This window comes from Numenius arquata, chromosome 6, assembly GCF_964106895.1.
Source record: "Numenius arquata chromosome 6, bNumArq3.hap1.1, whole genome shotgun sequence".
Classification (NCBI taxonomy): domain Eukaryota; kingdom Metazoa; phylum Chordata; class Aves; order Charadriiformes; family Scolopacidae; genus Numenius; species Numenius arquata.
The window spans coordinates 66,180,124-66,204,866 of NC_133581.1; the positions used below are offsets into that span (position 1 = coordinate 66,180,124).

The 24,743-nt window shown below is 45.3% G+C and overlaps 1 protein-coding gene across 1 annotated transcript; it reads right to left on the minus strand.

Moving 5' to 3' along the window:
• Nucleotides 1-15,491: 15,491 nt before the first annotated feature.
• On the minus strand, nt 15,492-24,424 carry SOCS4 (suppressor of cytokine signaling 4). The gene is made up of 2 exons (XM_074149676.1): nt 24,176-24,424; nt 15,492-17,975 (listed from the first exon to the last, which is right to left on the minus strand). Exon 2 carries the CDS (start codon nt 17,871-17,873, stop codon nt 16,563-16,565), a length of 1,311 nt encoding a protein of 436 aa, XP_074005777.1. The 5' UTR covers nt 17,874-17,975; nt 24,176-24,424; the 3' UTR covers nt 15,492-16,562.
• Nucleotides 24,425-24,743: the final 319 nt, after the last annotated feature.

Below are 24,743 nucleotides of genomic sequence, written 5' to 3' on the forward strand. Positions count from 1 at the left end.
ATAGGAGAACTACATCTCCCTGCATATCTTCATATCCTCAGACCCTCGTGGTAAGGAGGACTAAATATACAGTGCCATTTTCCTGCCCTGCCCCTCTGAGCTATGGCACTAATCCTGCAAGTATTTGCCTGTACAGATAATTCCCTTAAACTCAGCAGAAGCGCGGGCGATGGCGAGCACATGCCAACAGTCATGTTCCTTCCCCTTGTGAGTGCCCGTTTGCACTTTTCAAGGTCGTTATTCAGCCATTTTTGAAGCAACTGGGAAAAATCAGCGGCAAGAGAAGGCCCCAGGTGCTACGGTAGCTGCAAGGGGCATAAAACCTCAGTATTTTTACTGATTTATTTGCATTACTACTAAAACTAAAAAGGTATTCGTTGCAGACCCAGCCCTGTGATGGCATGATAACTCAGTTAATCTGCTCGCTCTGAATTTAATTAAAAGCTGTGGAAAATTTAGGCTGGCTTCACAGTTCTTTCGCAATTGCCTTTCCGAGTCCGGCGATCGCTGGGAGTTGGTATAGAACCATCCCTTCTGGCACGGCCTCAGTGGGAGAAATGAGCAAATAAGAGTGAAATCAATCTTCCTCCCAGCCGGATGCAGTGGTTCAGCTCACCTTCGCTTTTCCACGCTCCAAAGGCCTCGCTGTGGGCGGTTGCTGCTGTGTCCTGGACTGCCAGCGGTGACAGCAGGAGTCCCCAGAGCGTGACGTTTCTCCCTGAGCAATCTGGTCGTTAGAAACCTTAATTGATGAGCACACATGCGGCTGAGGACGGTGATGATGTCTCATCTTAAATAGCAAACTGGGGCTGCGGTAGCACTTTTAATCAACAACCTTACCAGCCAACCTTGACGTTAGGATTGCCCGATGTGTAATAAATGCAGAAGCAGAAAGGATGATGAATTTTTGTACAAATATTTATTTGTATACACAGCTTCCCCCTGCTGTAGACACAAACGTAGCTCTTCATCTGTGTGTACGTATATGCTGAAGGTTGTAAAAAGAGCTGCAGACTTTACATAAATTGTGTGCAATTGATCTGCCTCAGTGCCTGGATTAGGGCTCAGGGGGCCTAGCACCGAGCCACATCCTGTTGGAAGACATTACTTTGCACTCTAAATTATGTAATGGAAAAAAAGTTGGGATGAAATGGCAAATTTAGAGCTTGCGTGCAGCTCTTAAGGAAGACAATGGAAGCTGTGTGAAAGAAATCTGGCTCCCAGTTAGTAAGAGGCATTATTTTCCATGCCTCCGTTGTAGGACCTGTGATGGTATTATTTAAATTATTCAGCAGGGCTGTTTGGTGTGATAATGTGAAGGCAATTTTTCATTACAGGTCTGTGTTGCAGGGCCTGTGCTGTTGCCTCTCTGGTACAAATATAGGCCACTTTATTTTTTCTTCAGCATCGTATAAATATTTGGCTTGGAAAGAAGCTCTGGTCTAACCTCTGGCTTAAAACAAGACTGTCTTCAAACCTTGTCCGGCTGAGTTTTGAGTGTCTCCAAAGACAGAGATTGCACAACCTGTCTCTTCACTCAGTCCAGTCCCTAAATACGGTCCCTATGAATACCACCATTATTCCTTGCATCTCCTCAGACTTTTGTTTGCAGCCACTTGTGACACTTGCTGCTTGTCCTTTTGCCACGTTACCTCTGCAAAGCGTCTGCCTGCTCTGTGACCCCGCTCTGGATGGCCGGAGACTGCAGCGACATCCCTCCTCCCCTCTCTCTTAGCCCAAAAATACCATTTCCACAGCCTCTCTTCATACACCAAATGCTCTGGCTCCCCAACTACACCAGCAGCCTGCCTCGTCAACATCTCTCCTGTTTTTCAGTGGCAAAATTGGGCATATTTGGCTGACATAGCCTTTATTTTGGGGTAAAAGACCAACAGACAATACTTAACTTGTCCGATTTAGTACTTTTCAGGGACAACAACGCAGATCTTGAAATGTGACAAGCATCAGAGGCAGGAAACTTTATCGCACTCGGAGGGCTGTGCATGCCACAAACAATAAATTCAGAGGAACAATAGCGCTATCTTTTTTGTACCTCCTGCTTTTACATCAGCCGGTCGGAAGGAGGAAATCCGAGACACAGTGGAGGCATCCCTTTTCTATCCAACCAGAAAATAAAAGGATTAGGTTTTATTATTTTTTTTAAATGAGATTAAAATTATGGAATGTAACGTCGGTTTTAGTTAAGAAAATGCCAGTCTCTGGCGATCGGCTAGAACAGTGAGATATAAGATATTAAGCTTCATTTACAGCGTTGATTCTTACTGGGCGATGTCACTCGGCTTTTATATTCATGCTTCACTGTGCGCTGTGAACATCGTGCGCTCTGAAGAATTAGCTGAGCCACCCTGAAGCTAGATTTTAAAGGATACCAGATGGTATGTTCGATGCATGTGGCAAGCTTTTATATGCTTTTCCCCTATGGCCAATCACTGACTGATAATTTATTTCAAAACCCTCATAAAATAAATCACTTCGAAAATGATGCTGTCTCTAGTTAATAAGTGCTCTTTCTCAAGGCAGAGGCTTGTTGCCATGAAGATAAAATCATAAAACTGGTTCAAAGTGCATTGGGATGGCAAATGCGCCCTATCGGGGAGATGAGATAAACTGGATTGAACTGGGAAGGAAGCATGGCTGGCTGCTTGTTGTGAAATTAGGAGCAGGTGAACTGTCATTAAAGACATTTCGACAGCCACTTAGGTACTAACACATGGGTTTGCTGTGACAAGGAGTGAGTTTTCTTTCCACGGTGGTGGATGTGTAGAGCCTTGGTCGTGTCAAGCTACTGCACGAGTTTGTTTTTAGATTTTGGAGCCAGTGATTACGTCTGGCAGCAGAAGACAGAGCTCTGGCAGCAGGAGACAGAGCTCTCTTCACTTGTTCTTTACTGAATAAGAAGTAGAAAATTCCTCTTTGGGTGACACCAGTGAAACCCACCTCATCATCTGGCCTCTCGGAGAGGTGCCCACCTTCTCCCCATCCCCAGAGAGAGAACCACGGTTCCCCTGAGGGATCCCAAATCTTTATTGTCCCTTTCCTGTCCTCCCCTTCCCCTTTCCTCCGCACGCCCTGTCCCAAACTGGTTCCCGGTGCGGTGTTGCAATCCTCACACCCTGTCAGTGAGTTTTGTGACATTTGCTGTTTGGCTTACAGCCACGGCTCCTACAGGCAGATGACAATATGAAATTATGGCCCTTCGTTCTCTGAAGGATCATGTTTTCAAGCGCTCGCTGCTGTGGAGACAAGCTGGAAAGTTTCTTTTTTTTTTTTTTTTCAAAAGCTTGAAGAGCAAAAGGCAGATAAAGGGACGCCTTACTTTATTTTGCTCTTATTTTGCAATTGTAAATGAAGCTCTTGTTTCTGGAGAGGGAGAAGGAGGTGAGGAGTAGCTGCCTTGTGGAGGCTTTGGCCTGACAATGAGGGCAGAGTTGATTTTCCTGTAGCCCAGATTCTCTAAGGGATGTAAACACACACAGGCACACTGGCGGAGCGACTTAAGAATAGTCACAGTGGGACAGATCAAAGGTCCAGCTGGCCTCCAGTCCAGCCTGGCAACACCAGATCCTTAGGAAATGGAGAAAGACAAGAAATGTGGAACGATCCTCCCCTCGCAAAGCCTGTGAGCCCCTGGCAATCCTCAGTCTGGGGTCACATCTGCATCCCCCACAGCTGGGTGTCAAGAAGATGGGGCCAGTCTTTTTTCAGTGGTGCCCAGTGACACAACAAGAAGAAATGGGCACAAACTGGAACATAAGAAGTTCCATCTAAACATAAAGAGGAATTTCTTGACTTTGAGGGTAGCAGAGCCCTGGAACAGGCTGCCCAGAGAGGTGGTGGAGTCTCCTTCTCTGGAGACATTCAAAACCCGCCTGGACACGTTCCTGTGCAACCTGCTCTGGGTGGACCTGCTCTGGCAGGGGGTTGGACTAGATGATCTCCAGAGGTCCCTTCCAACCCCATATCATTCTGGGATTCTGTGATTCTGATTCTGGAGATCTGTGTGAAGGTGTCGTCCGTGCCGTGGGGTACCTGCCGGTTATCCCTGCGATCCTGTGGGCGGCTTCCAGCGGAGGAATGCGCCCGAGTTGCTAAATCTCAGTCACTCCGTTTCTCATCACTTCCCTATGACGCCATTTGTGGCCGTGTCTTTCTGCCTTGTTTGATCTTTCTGTCTGAAGCATTTGGGATCTGTTTGTTCATCCAGAGACGCTTCTGTGCTCGGGCACTTCTCTCTGCAAACCCGCCGAGGGCCTTTGAGATCTCCGGTTTTGCACAGCCACTGACGTACGCCTTTCTATATGTGAAATTAATTGTTCGCTACCAAGTTGCTCGTGTCTCTATTCCAGATGTATATTGACGGTGTAGCCATACTGCTAAGGTCAATGATCCACTGATTGGTGCCAAAGAACACATTTACAGTCAAATGGCTTGTAGTAATTCAGGGAACGAGGCACGTAAGGCTCATTTGAGCTCGTGAAAGATCTGTAAGTCACCGATGTGACAAAGGAGCTACTCAAGGGTGTGTGATGAATTATTGACGTGAGCATTCAGTATAAAACACTGTGGGGAGAGTGTTACATCCAGCACCGATCCATCTGACCCAAAATCTTCCAGATGAAGACCAAATTGGTGCTCACCTCTTAATTTCAGTAGTTCTAGGAATCTCTCAGAGTGGGCGTATTTTCCCTCAACATTTTTACTGGGGGGGAACTGGGACAGACATTTACCAGGTACCTGGTGCAGCTGAGGGAGTTTAGTCCGTTCCAGGACTAAGTTTTTGTATTTACCTTTACCCTCCCTGCTCCACGGCTGCAATTGCCTTGTCAGTTTTGGGCTACCCCATCAAAAAAGCATGTATTTAATCCACTGCAACTTTAATACGCTAAAATCTTGTCACATCGGTCACTAGTCATTTAACGCTCTGAGAAAATCTGTGGGAATAACGCCCGTGTCATTCCTCCTCCTTCTCTTCAGCTTTCGGGCTCTGATTCAGCAAATAGCTGAAGTGCCCGTGCTTCCTTTTAGTCGCTAATGCCATGCAGAAATGCCTTGAGAATAAAGCAGTTTTCATGACCACTGTTAAGAAGCCACTTCCTTCTTTGGGTCTTATTTTTTCATCAGCCTGCTGGAAGAGTACGGTTGGAAAACAGATTAGCCCGGGAAAGATTTCTTCTGAACTAATAAACATACTGCAAATACACTTCTTAAGTCATATTTTAGGTCAAATGGATTTGTCAAGCCAATAGTCAGCCAAGTATGAAGGATTCCTATAAATAAATGAGACTTAAATATTTTTAATATCTGTCTGACAGAGCTTTAAAGTGCAAATGTGGCTGGAATTGATTGAAGTTGGGATCATTTCAAGCAAGAGTCATTAAAAAAAAAGAAAACAAACATTTGAACTTTTTAACCTTGGGGTTGTTTCCAGCCTCATCCCTAGCAATGATAGTAGATTCAGAAAATTCCATGAAGATCTCTATTCTTTGGAGTCTTGAGGCATTTAGCATAATGTTCTCAGTTCCTCTTCTCTCTTATGAAAACAGGAAGAAATTATGCAGGGTAGTAGCTGTTTAAATACTAGAAAGTCTCCCTGGGGAGGATTACAGACGTTTCAGTGATAAATTGGAAGTGAGATAAGGGAAGGTTTGGAATGAGCCTGATCCAAAGTTCATTTCGGAGCTTCCTCATTGATTTTGGGGCTTTTTGTGTGAGGTTTGATAGGAGAAAGTCTCAGCCCGGCTGAGTTTGGGTGAGAGGTTTGTCTTTGTGCAGGTTTACCCTGGGGAGTTCCCATTGAAGGAGGGCAAAAAAAGTGTTAATCTGGCACTCTTTGGGTTTTTTTTTCCATGGAAGTCCTACATTCCAGCTTCATCTTTCCAGTAGCCAGGCTGCTCTTCTCCCCACCAGACCAGAGACTTACAGCTCCGGGCTGGATGAGCAGGCACTATATGTTATCGCAGTTCTTCCTGCCCTGGGGGAAAGAGCTGCTCCTGCCTGTAAATGTAATATTGTCTGAAGAAACGGATTTCAAATCCCCACTGTAAGCTCTCCCCTTCCCCACCCCTGCGGTGAATGCATCCTAATTAATTAGCAGAAATACTCCTCTATACAGCCATTTAGGAAAAAAAAAAAAAAAAAGGAACTGACTATTGTGATAAAATACATGGTGAAACATGCTGGGCTCCACTCTAACAGTATCACAGGGATCTGAGGACATGATTGCCTTGTTATTTCGTGCTCCCCAGGGCTGTGCTGCAGGCAGTTTAGAAGAATGGGCACTTAAAAACTGCCTTCAGCAAACTCTGCTCCCCACTGCCTGCTTTCCCAGGTCGTGCTCCCCCTCCTCCTCCGGGAAATTCCATCCTTTAATTCCCCATCCCATGACGGCTGCCCCGGACTTGGTTAGTACAGAGCCCCCCCGCCTTGTATTCATTTATTGTTTCCCATTTTATGCTTGGACTTGAAATTCTTTGGGACATGGAGCATCTCCTTGTTTTAGTTTTGAGGTTAGCAGCGTGGAGCTGCTGTTGCAATACAAAATAACGAAGAGGAATAACACTTCCTTGGGAGTATTTCAGCTCAGCGTCACAGGGTCCGGGCCAGTTGGTGACCTGAGAAAACCAGTCTCGTTCTGGACTGTGTCACCCTCCTTCCTCGGCGCTACTTTAGCTAAACACGTTCTGGGAAAACAACACGATGTGCTGCCAAAATAGCAGACAGAACCAACTCCCCAAACAGGAGACCTGCCCCCATCTCCACTATTTGAACCGCAGGCTTCATGAAGTAACAGGAGGTAAAAACAACAAGCGCAATGTTATTTAAACTTATGAATAGCTCTTAATTGCACAAATTGTTCCTAAGGAACAAGTAGGTAGCAAGGATTGCGGGATCAGGCTCCAAAACCATTATGCTGAAGTGCAGTAAAAGATGAATGAACTCTCTCCCTCTCAGCAGAGATGTAACAGCCAGCCCTGGAGTTAGGTCAGATACTGCTAGAAATTACTTTTCTTTTAGACAAAGTACGTATTACATGCCTGCTAAAATGTATTTTCATAATTAAAAAAGAACTGTGATTGGCAAATGAATTAAGTGTACTTTTGTGGAGATCTTTGTGGAGATCTACTCTTATTCATTCACTGATTTGCAGTCAGTTGTTGCGATGAATCTCCCCGCTGTTAGAAATTAAGATTCACTGTCATATTTAGGCAGTAAAAACACCAGCATGCAACCATCTAGTGCCTCATTCAAAATACCTTCATAACATTTGCACTACTAGTAATGCTTGTTTTTATTTTGAGACAGGTAAAGCACCCGTTGCTGGGCTGGGCTGGGCTGGCTGCTGCCTGAGCTGCTCTTCCCCAAACCGTCACTTGTGGCTACTCCTGGGGAAGGGGCACTCTCCTGGCTGGGCTTTTGCCCCATGTAAAAGTAGGTAAGTCAGTGTAAAAGTCTGGTATTAGAGTACAAACGAAGCCGAAGCTGTCGGAGGCAGTGAAATGAAAGAGTTGTGGATGCTCGTGACAGCGTGCGATGGAGGGAGGGGCACGTCTCTTTGCTTTACTTGTGCATCTCAGGTTCAGGTGGTGGATAAAACTACACTTGTGATTTCAGCTGCTACAATATTAAATTTCATTTGCTAATGCCATATGTTATTTGTGTGGTAACAAATGTGCCATTTTTAGCTCATAAAGCATTGAACGAATTTATCTGGAATAATTTCTACCCTAACGTGGCCAAACGTTTGACAACCGGGGTTCCAAATTGTACTTTGGGGAGGGCTATTTGATTACAGCGTGTGGGTATCAGAGCAGTTCAGAGAGGGAAGAAGGCCAGGAGATTAAAGAGCAGGGGCACAATGCTTGGCTTGGGAAGCCCTTGGAAAGCGGCAATTCCGGTTGCCCAGTTTCCCTGCCTCCCCCTTCCTTCCCTTTAGGTCTTCTCCAGTGCCCCCCCCTTTTATTTCCCCCTCAATAATCCTGTCTGCCTGGAATCACATCAGATAAAGGGATTATTTACTTGTGCTTTTGCTATTAAATGAAGCACAATATCAAAGTATTCGGTGCGTCCCCCTGGCTCATGTGAAAGAAAGGATCCTTTTATTCCTTGGCTAGTCTTTTGTGTACCAAGAATCTGCCGCCCACTCAGGTAATTTGTACCAACAGATTGTACCTGCAGTAGCAGAAGATCCTGTCGGGAGGGAATATCCAGCAGAAATCAAGCCTTGCTCATGCGTGAGAAAAGGGCTGGCTGGCAAAGGGGTGAGAGCCGATTTTTCTTTGACTCACTTGGAGGAGAGGAGGACTCGGGAAGAGGCATTTGCAATTTATATTTTTTTTTTGGCTTATCTTAATAAATGCGTGCGTTCTTAGTGAATCAACGTAAAAGAGACAAAGGGCGAGTGCTTCATCTGGCTGGCAGACTCAAACTCACACCCTCCCACTCGCTGCCACCACTGAATATCTCTTCCCCAATAAAACATTCCCTTATTTCCCCTTCACGTTTGCCCTCTTTTTGGGCACAGGACCAAAATTCCTTGTGTACAAGGACGGCAGAAGCCAGCAGCATCACACCGAGATGTAATTTGGCTCCGAGAGCCTAAAAATGACAGGAGTATAAAAATGACAGGATGTCCCCCTCGCCAGCCCCGTGTTACCTTGGTGGGAGCTCAGGCATCTTCTCGTCAAACTGCCAAAACAGCAGTTGTGCTGTAAAGAGGCAGAGAAGAAAAGCCATCAGCTTGCCCTCAGCTTTCCGCTTGCTGGGTCAAAGGTGTCCTGAAAAACGAGGAATTTCTGGGGAGGCGGAAGATCACACAGGGCTATTCCTTGCCAAAACCACCAGGGTGATTTCCCATTCCTGCTGATGAGAGGTCATAGCCAGCTGCGCAGGGAAGAGTCTCTGTTGCACCCCAGCGCTGGGTTCCTTCCTCGGTTCAGCTCTTGCCCCAAATTCCCCTTTCTTGCCTCAGTTTCCCACTCAGGTTATGCTTCGTGCCCCTCCCTCGGGCTGACGGCACCCTTTGCCAGTTGGAAGCATTGGATGCCTCTGGAATAACACTAAGGTGCTGATAAACTCAAGAAATTAAGTTTGGGGGGCTGTTCATTTCTAACGCGCTAAAACCATCAGAAAAAAAATATCCACAAACCTGAAATTATCTAATTTTGTAAGTGTGGTGGTGGAGAAAAACACAATGTTGGATTTAGCAGAGCTATTCCCTGGCCCTGCCCTCTCTCCCCCAGTATTTTCCAGAGACCTTTCCTCCTTCCCCTAAGTCGGAGGACGTGACATTTCGGATGGCTCCGAACAAGTTGTACAGCAACACAGCCGGTGCTCAGATTGATTTTTCTTGACTAAATGTGCTTGATCTTTTTTTTTCTTTTTTTTTTTTTTCTCAGGCTTTGGGCATCAATTAAAAGAACACTACTCTTTTGTCTTGTGTGTTGCTCCCCTACAAAATAATGAACTGTTTAATACACTAGAGGCAATTTCAAATTATCTACTTTAATGAGGAAGGTTGTGACAGAAGATTTATTACCCTTTCTGATCTGCTAATGTATTTTCCCAACCATCCCAGCAGAACCAATCGCCGTATTTTCATTATAAACTCTATTTTCAGGGGTTCATTAGTTGTAGACTAAAAATAACAGCGAAGGTCTCAGTCTGAGAGCTAATCCAATTTTTTTTTTAATTGGAAACAAAATTTGATTAGACAACTTTCTAATCATAACAGCATCAAGCATCAAGACTCTTAACTGGGCGTTTTGTCCAAATTGAAACTTCATGTGACTACACATAAAGGCCTGACCTAGAAATACAATTGCAAAACTGCTACGAAGGACAGACCCAGCCTTTTCCTTAAACAAAAAATCCCACGTTGGCAGAAGCCAATGGATTTGGTCTATTCCAATGGCTGTCGTCTATTCCAATTGATGCATGTTTAAAAAAATAAAGGCCTGGCAATGAACCTGTTCAACTGAGACTAACGCAGAGATGTTCTTAGCTGGTGGCTGAACACGAAAATTAAGAAATAACTACGATTTTTTTTTTTCCTCCCAAGGAATTGGAAAGAAAAATAAGGAAAATAAGATGGAAGAGCTCCCAGGTAGCCAACACGGTCTCCTACCTTGAAACTGGATTCAAATCTTTCTTAAGCTGGCACTTTCCAGCAATGGCTTTGTGCTGGTGGGTTACACTAAAACGAGCCCGGAGTTTTTCCTGCTGCACCATTTTGATATGCAAGAGTCATGAACATAACAAAGACGACAGGGGAACAAACATTTTTGGATTTTACCAGCCACGGTCTTCGCAAAAAGGCATCACCACCAGGGTAGGAAGCCACCCTGCAAGGCCGTTGTCCTCGTCTCTCACGAGACAGTCATCCTCCTGTCTCTGCACTGGTGGCCAGACATCCTCAATGGGCTAACGAGCCTGCTATGGCTTTTAATTATGTTGTGGCAACCACGGGAGCTACGCTCCCTGATCCAGACATCCCTCTGACTGGTCCCAAATCCATGCTGTTCAAGGGATTCTCCCCCAGCAATAAAATACCTGGAGTCCCTATGCGAGGACATCCTTGGGGCACGTGGTGGTCTAACCCTGCATGGAACCCTGCAGGAAGGTGTTCCGAACGGGGAGCCGGGGCTGAGGATGCCTTTTGGCCAGAAAACAGATCACTCCGACACCCAGGGGATTTTTAAAATGGATGCAGGGAAGAGAGAAGTTATTGCAACTCACGTCAGCCCCATGCTATAGATTTTAGATGCATAAATTATATATTTACATCCAAAACTCTATTATTCATAGAGTTGAGTAAACAAGTATTGATTTTTACACTGTAGCACAGCTGAGTATTTCTAATGATGCAGACAGAGGCTCTTCCTCCATCCCGGGTAACTCTGACCTCATCGGTGCTTCCTGAGAGTAGTATTTAACAAGGACGATCAAGTTTAAACCCAGTTGGCCGTCGCTGTTTGGAACGGAAATCAATGACGTGCATTTTTTTCTGAATGGACAACTTCTCCCCGTCACGTGCGGCTCCTCCTGCCAGCGTTTTAGCTTCAGAAGCAGAGAGACGCAGAGGGAAAGCAGGCGAGGAAAGGAGGAGTGATACCATCTCTCCCACCTTACGGGAAGAGGCAAAGACACGCTGGCTGCGCAAAAACAGCAGAAAAAGTAAGTTTCAATGTATAAAATAAAGCGATGCTGCTGCAGAGCTCATGTTAAAACTTTAGAGACCGGTCCTGCTATCAGTATGTGAGCTCGTGCCCAGATTTCCCTCCCTTAAATGTGTGATAAAACCACGCACGTTTAGGGGTAGCAGAAAAAATATCCTCGAACTGCGTTTTCCAGTACTACGTCATTTCAGAGGTTAACCAAAATCACTTACTTCATAGCTAACTTGGCTATAGTGAATCAATGTACAAGTTCCTTATTGGATTTTTATTGCAGGTAAAATTGACAGAGAAAATCACTAGGATATACTTAAAAATGGGAAGGAAATGTACGTTTACAATAAAAAAGGTCTCTGAAGGTCTCTTGTTTCATAGGAAGGAAGCTGTCTTTATATTGCATGAACTATAAAAAATGATTAAAACTGAAGAGAGACAGGAAGCTGATAATTTGATTTATCATCTTAATGGCTATGATTCATGAATAAATAATATAATGGTTTATGTCTCTCTTGTAAAAGAAGTAGAGAAGAGCAATTTGTCTAATAAATGACTTCAGAAATTACAGCTGAGTCTTGTTTGCCACATTTGTTCTATTTAAAAAGAATGAGCGAGTATCTTATTTCTTATTACTTACTAGGACATTTGTTGTATTATTTATAAGAGTCAAAAACCTTAACTAAAAGCCACTCATCTCTGACCACAGTCTCCCATTAGCTTTAAATTCAGGAAAGAGAAAGGGATTGATCACTAGATCAATAAATCTAACCTTAGAGATGACTAAAAGCTTCCTTTAACCTCCTTCCTCCAGCATCCTTTTTCAAAATTAAAGTATCCCCCTTTTTAATTATTTAAGAGCATGTCAATTTTACAGTAAGGCCATGTATGACTGCATCATACAAGGATTTCTTCTTCCTATTGGAAACACACCAGCAGCTTTAAAAGGAAAGCATTTAAATCACCATTGCTCCTTTATTTTTTTTTTTCAGGTTGGATATGCTACTATAGATACACACATCCTGTTCCAAACGTGCCCTGGATTTCACCAAGACGAGTGCTGAGAATGGGAAAAATTGAGAAGAAACGTGGAATCCCAATCGGACGCAGCAACTGCCCCAAATCTATCAACGATTCCGATGGAGCTGAAGTTGCTTTGTATTGACCGCGCTGGGCCAACAACTGCATTACTCTAGAGCTGCAAAAAGTCACTTCAGGCAAAAGCAAACTCCGGAGAACATCATTCATGGAAAGTGTGTTTAATATTTTTAAAACCATCCTGTAAAAAATAGCTTGTATTTGTAGTTTGCCCAGCGTGCATCGAGACCTTCACCTTTCCCCCCCCCCTCCCTTATATCAAAATAGTTTAACAAAATCAGATCTTTTTTCTTACCAGAAGCTGTTCACACCGATTTCCCCTGTCCTCCTACGGAACCGCCTTCAAACCAATACAAACGGCCTCAGGCAGACCCAATTCCGGATGCAAAGCTGGCTGGGGACCCCAAAACTGGGGGGGTTGTGGCCAGGGTCACCTCTGGATTATGTCCTCGCTCAGCCACCGACCTGCTGCGTGGTCTTTTTCCACACATCTCCGTACCTCTCCTTGCTCCACATTTAATCTTCGTCCCAAAGAACTTGGGATCTCCGTCTTGCAAGAGCTTGGGCTTAGAAAATGGGAAGTTCTTACCCTGTTTCTGAGGCTGATTTTTTAGAGGGCTTCAACACTGAACTTCAAGACTTGGTTATCTTTGGATCGCACTTGAGATGCGAGGTGTTATAAAGCATTATTGGAGTGAGCAGCACCCGTAAGACTGTTAATGCAGCAGGAGGAAAACTTTAGGATGATAATTCTTGACATATTGTAAAACCAGTTAAATTCTACCAGGCTTATTTAAAAAAAAAAAAAAAAAGGACAAAAAGGAGAAAAAAAGGGGACATGGATTTAAGCAAAATAGACCTTTTGAGTTGTCGTGTTTTTCATGTATACTTGATGAAATGGATCTTTTTCTCACAGACTGCACACGTACACACAACTCACATCATTAGCTACAAACGTCACACAGGAACGATCTGGGCAAATAAACCAAGAAAAAACAGGGTGAACTTCCACAAAATGCCATCCATCAATATTTTCTACGTATGATTTCTCTAAACAAATGCAATTAACTGGCCCCCAGTCCAAAGGCACTATTTTTATGTGCTGTGCCTTCTTCCCCCAACCGCTATATTATATAGGTCTCCTAAAATTGGAGTGCTCAAGATGTTTTTGGGGTGAGGCATCGACAAATGTCAAAGCAACGTAGGCTGCACCCAGAACAGCGCTGAAAACCCAGCGCTTTGGGGAACTACACCCCAAAAAAGGTTCTTTCACGGCCTTTTGTTTAGAAGGGACAGAATCTTTGCTGATTTTGAGAGACGGTGGCTTTTGCTAACTCCCAAAGCCAGTAGTAGGACTTTTGGTCAAAATCTATTTTTTGTGGTCTTGCGACAAAAATGACAATAATGCTGATGATCTTTATCTAAAATTACGAGCTTTTTGCCTTAATTAGGAGTTTCTGAAAGAGAATTTGAATCAAGCAGGCTGCAAATACACCCGACGTCGCTCTGTGAAGTCAGGTTTTTGAACCAGATACGATCGCTTCGTACTGCAGCCACACAAATCATAGAACCATCAAATCATCTAGGTTGGAAGGGACCTTTGATGGGCACAGCGTAAAAGAGCAGAGCAAAGACGATCCCTGCTGCTCACTCACTTTCCATTTGCAAAATGACAGTGATAGGTAGAGGAAAAAATAGATTTACTGGTACGAAGCTGTCCTTGGTAAAAGATAGTTTATGCAAAAGGCAATGTCAGTTGAATGGAAGCAGCACGAGAAGATTACCAAAAAAAAAAAGGGTAATTTTTCTGGCATCAGTCATACAATTATCATTTGCATATGGAGGAGGGAGAATCTCAGCTGGTATAAGCTGTTATAAGCGTATCAATAAAGCCGCGCTGATTTATAGCAGCTGAGAGTTTGTCCTGGAGCGGATTCATCCATGTGCGATGCCATAGATTGATGCGTTTGCATTTTCTCCCCGGAGACTTTGGTTCAAAACCTATTTAAAACACAGTGAAAACAAATGGGCTGGTCTCTAAGCAGATGTCCCTGGAAATCTGTTTACATCATCATAGTGACAGCAGTTCAGTGGAAAGGGTATTCTCTGCTCGGGAAGCGGTGGGGGGCAAGGGCAAGGCAGTGGGTCCCCGGTGGAGTTGCACAGCAAAGCTTCCTTGTAATTCCCGAGTACCCGGCTTGCAGGGGAGGTTTGATGTCCAAAATCTGTAGGATTCTGTACAAGGTGGAATTAAAAGATTCAAATAGAAATATTGCTTAGTCGTAGCCTACAATCTGGGAGCGAGACTCACGAGTAACTGCTGATTTTTGATAAGATCTTTTGCACGCATGAAATTAAGCACTTTGTAACGTGCAGGCTCATTCATCTCTCTTACGAGGAAAGGCTGAGGGACTCGGGTCTTTTTAGTCTGGAGAAGAGAAGGCTGAGGGGGGATCTGATCAACACCTATACATACTTAAAGGAAGGGTGTCAGGAGGATGGGGCCAGTGGTGCCCAGTGACAGGACAAGAGGTAACGGGCACAAACTTGTACATAAGAAGTTCCATCTAAACATGAGGAGGAACTTCTTTCCTTTGAGGGTGGCAGAGCCCTGGAACAGGCTGCCCGGAGAGGTGGTGGAGTCTCCTTCTCTGGAGATATTCAAAACCCGCAACCTGCTCTGGATGGACCTATTTTGGCAGGGGGTTGGACTAGATGATCTCCAGAGGTCCCTTCCAACCGCATATCATTCTGTGATTCTGGGGGTGTCTCGGTTTCAAAAGCATTTCAAGGGGATACAAACGCTGCCTGCGATCAAAGGAGAGGAAACAGTGGGGTCATTGTATTACAAGTAATTACATCATCTCACATACTTTTGGCAGAGTGGTTCTGGGCCCCGTTTTGCAAGAGGAGATAAAGCACCCACGAGAGAAGACAACAGGACTGCTGACCCTCCCCGAGGCCAGCCTGGAAAGCAACAGAAAACCTAGCTCCACTGAGTCTCGCTGGGATTTCACCAGTAATTCAGCCACAGATCTGCCTATCCATGTAATGTAAGTAATGCTTTTAGGAGCATTATCCATGCGTGGTTTTCCCGTACATGGAATTTGGCGGGCGGCCATTCGACCAAATGCTTCACATTGCAAGAAAGATCTGCAGACTGGGGTGTTTTGGTTTTGTTTTTTGTTTTTGTTTTTTTTTTTTTTTAAACTATACTTATTAAAAAACCAACCCTCCAACTAACAAAGTAAGAAAGTTATTCGTCATCACCTCAGGATCAACCGTGCAAGATCAGATAGTTTAATATGCAGATTTTTAGGGAAATATCTTCCTTTTCGCCCTCCCACTCCGTGCCTTGTTGTTTCAGAAGCAGCAGCTCCGTTAGTGAAAACTGGGTATTTCATATAATGAAATACGAACATAGAAATAGAGTTACCAAATCCAAGTCCCATCTATCATAAGTAACTATATCATCATCCCTTCCAGACACTGATCAAATCCCAGTTTATGAGCAGTTTGCTTTTTACTGCTATTATACAAAATGAAAAGCTGTTCCAGAGCCCCGCTGCTCTGACGATGACGAGCCTTCCTCCCTTCCCAACCAAAATCCCTTTGCGACCAGTTTATACACGTTTGTCCCTGTACCGAGTGTCGCCCTTAACTTGAATTGTTTTTCCCCTCCCTGGTGTTTAGTCCCCTGATGTATTTATAGAAAGATCATATCCTCTTTCAAACTTCATTTTGCTAGGAATAGTAATGTTAGAAATAGACTGATGAATTTACTCTATTAGATAGGGAGGGATGGACATACACACACGCACACAGAGGGTAGGGCACTCATTTTAAAAGAAATGCAGAAAATACAGGTGAGTCAATCTTTAGTTAACAGTGCAGTATTTCAAACATGTCAGCAACACATGGAAATTACAATATAAAAGACAGATCAAGTTCAAAACTGATTTTTAGGGGTTTCTGATCTAAAGACTACCCATCTACAGAAATATCAGAAAGTCTACCTGAAATTCTGTAAAACTCTAGTTTGGGAACAGTACCAAAAGCCCACAATGAATATCATTTCTAAAAAACAGAGCTGGGAAGACTCAAAGTACACTTGGATAAAAAAGCCTTAGACAGAGGCTAGTTTGGGCGTTAAATAATCTGCAGAAAAAGGAAAAAAAAAAATCAAATTGCTATGAAAAAAACAAACTAGAAGGAAGAAAGACTGAACATACTATTTGTCTGTTTCGAGACAATTTCATTCTTTCATAAAAATATTCTCTAGCTTTGCTGCTCTGGTACATCAATCCTGAGTACTCGAACTTTCGACTTATAATGATATTCCTTCAGATACAGCTTCACCGAGGGAGGGATGGGAAGTGCGTCAATACCATCGTACGTTGTAGAGTTGCAAATAACCGTTCTACATATATGTTGGAGAGAGAAAGGAAAAGTCCTGTTTAGAGGAGTGGACAAAAGCGGTTCAAAGAACATACAGGAACTTGGATCTTTGTAATGCTCTAGGAGTCCCGTGATGTCAGGAGAATGGAAGACACAAGGATCATGGGCATCAAAGCTGAAGTTGTGGTTCCACTGCTCTATCCGCGCGTGGAGGGACCGACTGTAGCGCCTAAAGCTCACAGAAAACAAATAGTCTTCTTGGGCAGAATCTCGTAACAAAAACGTTCCCTCTGGCTTTCCTTCCAGCAGGGCCTCAGCTGCGTATTTATCCATGACTCCCCAGTAGCAGGGATTGTTATTGATCTGGAGGAGGTCTGGGACCAGGCAGTGGACATAATCGATCTGCGTATGGTATTTCGGAGGCGTTTCCATCCGTAGCAGCTCATCATCCGTTTCCCATTTGGGCTTGTTTCTTTTTCTAGAACTTGTGCACAGTGTTACAACTTCGTCATCGGAGTCCATATCGCTCTCGTCTTTACTGCTCCTCACCACCTTACCTGTCGCCAACTCACACCTCGAATCACCCCTCGAGGAACCGCTGTCGGTAAAGTCGCAGGACTGGGAGGGAGAGTCCGCTCCCCCGTTGGCAAGCTCATCGTCTCGCAGCTGATCCTCCCTTTCCTCATGCTGGGATAAATCAGCAATTATCCAATCGTCCGCTTTTGGACTTATAGGGGCTGTATGTCTTTTGATCAAGTGCCACCGAAAAGCCAGCTCCGAGCGCGGAGGGAAAGGACACTTATCTAGCATTAACTCGCTGATATGAATTTTTCTCTTTGATGGCAGTCCCGAGGCGTGCCGACTGCTGCAGTTCTTGATGGGAAAGCACTGCCCCACGGCATCTTGCAGCTTCTGTTTGAGAGACCGGCCTAAAAACCTGTGACCGCAGGAACGGTCCAGATCCAGCTCGATAGAGGAACAGCTGTATTTCCTCTCTTGGCTCCTTAAACTACTCCCTGATCTTCCTGCAGCACTTGATGTTTCAGCGTCAGAACCGTGCTCACTCTTCTTGGACCAGGAGAGCTTCTTTCCGCTCCAGACATAACCATCCTTTCTGTCCGCGCTTCTGCTCCGGCTGCTTTTGGGTCTCACATCCACGTTTTTAACGTTACTGTCCTTATTTTCTGCCATTTTGACAGCTTTGCTTCACAAGTTGCCAGAAAGCACACAGTTGTTTCTCGTAGGGTTTTTTTCTACATACGGAAGCTTCCTCAAGGCACTTTCTGGAAATATCTAAGGAAAAAGAAAAGACAGCCAAGTTAACAGTTACATCACGCACACAGCACAACAGCAATGCAGGTGTAGACAGGACAACACCGACAATTAAGTGCTAATCATGTAAAAATAATACGATCCAGCTGAATTCACTGGTAGACCCCATAAATACCGGCCTGATCCCAGACAAAGCTCTCTTAACCCTTCCTTGGGAAAGCATCCTCCAGAATAAACCATCTCAGGTGGTTTTAGGGTATCCATTCTGACTACGCAGCAGAACAGGCAGTTTTAGGTGTCGGCAATCCTATAGTGCTAGGGTCTGTTTTAAAGGGAAGCACTTCACGTGGCAGGTGATGCTGCTTTAGCTGTTTATTGAGCAAATTCTGCATCTCTTCCAAGTAACCTTTCAAGAAGGAACGAGGCAGGAACAGAAACAACTAGGTCAGAGCACAAAGAGCTACTGTACCTAGATGATATGCCTGTTTGCTACTAATCCACAGGGTGGGATGCCAGAGATCTGTTTGTTAACTGACACTTTTGGGTCACTTTCTGGATTAAAAAAAAAAAAAAAAAAATTAAATTATATCAGTCACAGATTCTGTCAATTTCTGAAAGCTGTTTTCCTCCGCCTTTTCAAACAGAGCTAGAAAATACTGAGCCCCTAAGGGATTGAAATATCTGGGGCTTTACATACTGAAAAGGATTAAACCAAATCCAGTCCCTTACTAAAAGCAATTTTAAAAGGCCATGAAAGATGGAACTGCTTATTACTCATTAGAGAAGAAAGTTTACATTATTAAAATCAGTATTGCTCTGAGACCTACGGTTGCTGATTTCATTCTCTTTTGTTTCCAAAAGTGTATTGAATTCTTAAATAGATAAGAGGTTTCCTTTTGAATGTTGTGCTTTGAAAAAGGAAAAAAAAAAAAAAATTAAAAAATCCTCCTTTGATTACTGAGTTGAAAGTAGAGCAGAATTTTTTCAAGGTACATAGACAGCACTATGTTACGTATGCTATACTCTCCCGAGGCATGGCAGAATGTGGAAATACTTCCCAGCGCGTACCATGAGGCTTTTGCACCAAAACGATGTACAGCTCCTCTATTCCACTGGGTTTTTTTGGCTGTCAATTTTTTGTTGTGTTTCTTTTTTTTTTTTTTAAACTGATCGACGTGGTAGATACTAAGCAGGAAAAGAAAAGGGCATCTACTTCCTCTCTCCATTCAATCCATTCTCATCATCGGGATTAGGCAGCGTGACACAACCTCTCTGCCGTCCCCCGGGGCTGCGCAGGCTGAGCTCTAGCCTCTGCTTTCAGTAAAAGCAGCAGATCGCCGTGCCAAAAGGCTTACGTGCGATCTGCGGGCCAAATGCAGCCCAGACGGAACTCTCACCCAGGAATTTTTGACGTTGCATTCCTTATTTACAACCCACTGACCTGAGAGCTGTGGGGAAAAGAAAAATGGAGGGCAAGGGAGGAGATGCAGAAATGTGGAACGAGGGCAAGACAGGTAAAATATTGCAAATAAGTGGGGGAAAATAATGGCATTAGAGCAATCTGGGTGAATGGTACCTCACTGGTACCAAGTGGTATCAGAGAATGGGGTCCACGTTCCAGCAATTATAACCCAAATACTGAAATGGATTTATTTTTCTTCTCTCAGGATTCTGCAAAGCAATTTTCAGTGAAAACACTGCAGGATGCAATGCAGACAGGAGAAAGGCAACATTTGTATATGAGACCCGGAACACCTTTGTTTAGACCAAGATTCATTGATTGTTTTTGCAACATTTGGATTTTCCATCCAGAAACAAACCAGATTGCTTCTTTTCCTCTTTTTCAGTTGTGGAAAAAATTCAGTGCTCCAATCTCATTTACCCTGGTTATAATCTGAAGTCACCGCTGAAGACAAAAAGTTATCCTAGATTCATCCTGTGGTAAAATGCATTAACTCTCTATAAATGGGATTTTTAATTGACAGAGAGATATCATTGAGGTTGCAAATTCAAGTACATAAAAATTAGGATACGACAGTTTTGAAAACCTTCGATTATCTCATTCTGCATATCCAGCCCATATATGAAATAAGAATATACAGAATATGGGCTTTTAATTAAAAACAGCAAAACATACAAAACCCAGAAGCGCTGAAAATGCCCGTTATCTCCTAACTTCAGCCTTGCAACTGAAATAATTCCAGTGTTTTATGTTTATTTCTGGATGGTTGTTGTATTTAACCGTAAAGCCACCTTCTACTTTGTACCTTTCTTCCATCACGAATCGCTAGTGGTACCTGAACCCTGAAACCTGAAGTGGAGAAACAGCACGTGATGCTGTACGACATGCACCATTAGCCAGCGGCACGGAGAGCTGTTTCCCTGGGGTCTGAAGGCTGCTGGAACCCAGGCGCCAATTCTGCCACGTCAGAGCAGTAATTTTTAATCAGACATAACGCTGGACCCGTGAAAAGAGCAATGGAATAAATGGAGAAAAAGGGATGTCGTCCTACTAAAGCCAGGTTTGAACTCGACCTTGTGAAGGCAGAATAAAAGATCGTTTTGGGAGGTCAGGTTGTGACTCAGGAGACAAAACCTCAGTTTCTAGATGTGTTATAAATGTCGGTGTGTTCTCAGGCAAGCTGCCTTCTGAAACACGCACCGGCCGCGGTGCCCAAACCCCCTGGTTTGGCACTACGACGAGGGGTCACACCTTCATACCTTTCTTAATCCCTGATTCATGGCCCCACCAATAAAACAGGGACCAAAAATTATTCAGATGTTGGAATGAAAAAGGCATAAAGGGCAGCGAGGCAGTCAGTGCTGTATTACCACTTCAGGCTATCCGCCTAAACCAGCTACTCCTTTCACTGCAAACGGCCGAGGGAAATGCTGTGTACCGTACATCCATTAACGGCTGGAGCGTAACCGAGAGAGCGGGAGAGGAGGACGGGAATAAAAAGAGAGGGAACACAAAGTGTACTTTTCCCTACAGGGCAAGGTTAAATGGAGGAGCCCAGCACTGTGCCGCTGCCACGCATCGGTTCCGAGATCCTTTTGGTAGATATATTTAGCCTTCTGCCTACAGAAGCCGCCTTCTACGGGGGGACACCTTGGGCATCTCAAAACCAGGCAGATTTGACAAAACCCTTCCGCTTGAAAATCTTCCTTCTAAGCCAACGGCAAAGGGTAAAGCAACAGCAGGGATAAAGCTGAGTTCACTTCGGGCCACGGGATCCGGCTTGTAGTTCAAGGTTATCCAACACTGTCACAGCTTACGGTCCCCGAGGACAAGCCGAGCAGAGCGCTGGGTGGGTTTTGTTGTTGCTTTTACAATGTGCACGGCTCCCTCCTTCAGAGGCCACGTCTCTCGCCGGGCTGCAGGGGTGGGGAGCACAGGCGGCTGCACGAGATGCTTTTTCTTTCAAGCGCCGATACCTCAACACTAAAACTTCAAGCCCAAACTAAAAGCAACGTCTAGTAGTTATTTGGAGGCATTACCAACTTTATCTCCTAGCCAGAGGTAGGCTGTAATCAACAACTGAGAGAAGACAATTGCAGCCTCACCATATGTCTAATTAAACCAGTAGCAAACACCCAATAACTCCAACAGGAAAATAAAACCCATAAACGTAGACAGACATTTTTTTAAATTTATTTAATAGTACTGAATTGCTTTCGCTAGATATTTATGCCCTGAGCTGCCAGACCCTTGCCTCTAGCCCAGTACCTCCAAATCCTCTTCATCAAGCTGCTTCCCTTTCGGTGTAACGAAGCAGCGCAACCCTGACAGTAAGATCAGCAAAGCACCGTCTGAAGCAGACATGGGGGTCTCCAGCCCACCCCCTGCTCCGGGAGGCACAGCATGGTCCGGCCACGTCCCGAAAACCTCTGGGGACAGAGGTGCCACCACCTCTCCAGCGCTCCCAGTCCGCATGGCCCTTCCAGGAAATACTTTGCAAGTTTTCTGTCCAAGTAGACAAAAGCCAAAGCGTCGCTGTATTACGCCTCTAATTAAACAAGAAAAGGAGATTCGCATAAAGAACAATAAATCAATTTTGGAACTGTTACAGAAGTTGATATTCAGGGTTTTATCAGCTCTAGAAGAGAGAGGAGATCAAGCCAGAATAAACTGGAGTACTTTTTCTTTTTTCTTTCAACTTACATAAAAGTTATTGAAAAAAATTCTCATCGGTCACATGCTGTTTTCATTAATTTCGCCCAATTAGGTTTTGGCCACAAGACGGCATTTTAAAACCTGACCTTCCATTGAAGTTGAGCTGTTACTGACTTACTCTGGAAAAAAGCCCAACCTATTAAGGATAACATTAAGTCTCAATTCCTCCATCTTAACTCATTTTTCCTCAGTTTTGACTGTGTTTATTTTGATTTATGATACCATCCAAAAATACCTACGCTTGGCTCCAGAGGCCTTTCCAGCAAATTAAAGCAATTATCACACACACACACAGAGAAGAAAGTGACTGTCTAAGGATACCAACGATAATCTACAATGTTCTTAGCTGGAAATATCCTTAATTTGTCCTGTGTAACCCCAGAAATGTAGGAGGATAAACAACACACTGGGGCTATTTTATTCTCACCCAGGAGGTGGAAGCAATCTGGAAGCAGGTGCCAAAAGGCGATGGCTGCTCGGATCTACGGCTTTAACGAAACTCTGCTCATGTGCTTGAAGGAGAGACGCAGGCAGCGCTCGGCAGACCGCAGCAGCCCTAAATCAGTGAAAGCTTGATGGTCCATGACCAACACTTCGTGCTCCACCCAGAAACCCAAGAGGAAAGCGAGCAGCTCCGCGAGCAGCCGCTTACACCTATTCATCAACTCGGCAGCAGGTCGAGTTCCCGAACGGATTGAAAGAATAACCTTGTGTTCGATACCGTGCCACTTCACATGTGACAAAGCCACCAGGCCTGCAGTCCCTTGGCCAAGTGACCATGGGATCCCTCAACACTCATCCCCCGCCCCCCCCCCCCCCCCCCAAAAAAACCCTCCCCCCCAGTTTTCCCATGCTGTTCAAAGAGTCATCCCAGCAGGCAGCACCTCCAGACAATCAATTTAGTCATTATATAGAACCGAACTTAGAACGGCTTTTATACTGTAAAATATTTCAGGTGCAGTGCGTGCAAGAGTTTCCGCACATTAAAATAATAAATAAAAATAATGGCAGTTGACATCCATTTGCCTCCGTCCCGGGCAGCGGCTTGCAATAAGGCTGCTGTAAGAATAGCTTGGTCTTCCCACTCATCTGATAAGCGCTTCGGCTCGAAACGTTTTGCTAGAACACGTTATCCTCACCAGAAATCACGATTTACTGAAATATGTCAGGATTACACCCATGGAAAACATGTCTCTCCGCGCAGCTTCCACAAGCTTTAATAATGAAATCTGGGCTTTTTTTCTTGTTTGTTTTTTAAAGAAGCGTGCCTGCTTTGTAATCCTGTCACTTACTCATTCATGAAAGTACCAACAGTGTGAGTGCTAGAGAGAGCCCCACCGCATTTCCAATATAAATAAATCACTCTGCTCACCCCAACCACCGATAACTCCGAAGATAAAAGGGGTTTGCCTGGAAGCAATTTTTTCTTAGAAGCAGGAATAAACCGGGCCAGATCATTAAAGCTACTTAAAGGGAACACAAAGAACTCTTATATATATATATATTTTTTTTTTTTTTTCCTTATTTCAGGTATGTCGAGCTCTTAACATTTTTTTGCCCTTCAAGAAATAAACCACGACGTTTTCTTCCTATTTTTCTCCGGCGCAGGAGAGCTTAATGATTTCTGCAGCGCAATCGCTACCTGCCCAACTACAACTGCATCTAGCACAGGCATCGGGATGGCTGTAATTATGGAGTAATTCCATAATTACCATAACTATCTCCAAATGGGCTTGATCCTGCTTTACTCGGGTGCCCGAGAGGGCTCCCCAACCCCCCTCTACTCTCAGGGGGGTTTTGGATAAGCCCCTCATTTCCTTGCCACTCTGGAGGGACTGCCATTAAGTAGGCGTACGTAAGTATATAGAATAAACACATACACACTCTATACACTGAGATGTGTACAGGGGGAATGCACCCGCACGCAGTTTTCCACAGGAAAAGCGAGCCCCCCTCTATCCCCCGCGGGAGGACGGAGCCCACCCCGCTGACTGGGCCGCTGACACCGCCTCAGCCCTCCCGGCTCCCCCCGACCCCGACTTACGATCAGCCGATGGCGCTGCCCTCCCCCGAGGGAAGGAAACCTCTCCCTCAGCGGCCGGGCAGGGCGGCCTGACCCTCCGTGCAGCAGGAGGAGGAGGAAGAAGGACGAAGAAAGCGGCCACCCGTGTGCGGGCAGCCGGAGCGAGGCGGCGCGGAGCCCGGCTCCCCTCAGCCGCCGGAGCGGAGTCGCTGTGAGGCGGCCCCGGCCGCGCCTCCCTTCGCTGCCGCCGCCGCCGCCATCCTGGCTCTCCCGGCCGGCCGGGGCCAGCCCCAGCCCCGGCCCCGCCTGCGCGCAGCCCCGCCCCGGGCTCTGAGGGGGCCGGGCTGGGCGGCGGGGCCGGCGGCAGCGGGGCCGAGCGCGGGAAGGCTCGAAGTGGGCGGCGGGGCCGGCACGGTGAGCGGGCGGGAAAGCGGCGCGGCCCCGGGCCTTCCCCTCACCCCGGTCCTTTCCCGGCGCGGCGGGGAGCGGGGGTTGGGGGTCGGTCCCTTCCAGGGGCGGGCGGCCTGGCTCGGCCTGCCCCGGGCTCTGAGCTGCCTGAGGGACAGGCCCCTCGCCCCTTCCAGCCGCC

Bases quoted from the DNA above. Each gene is read 5' to 3' on its own strand.
- SOCS4 (XM_074149676.1), bottom strand. From the start codon at position 17,873: ATGGCAGAAAATAAGGACAGTAACGTTAAAAACGTGGATGTGAGACCC.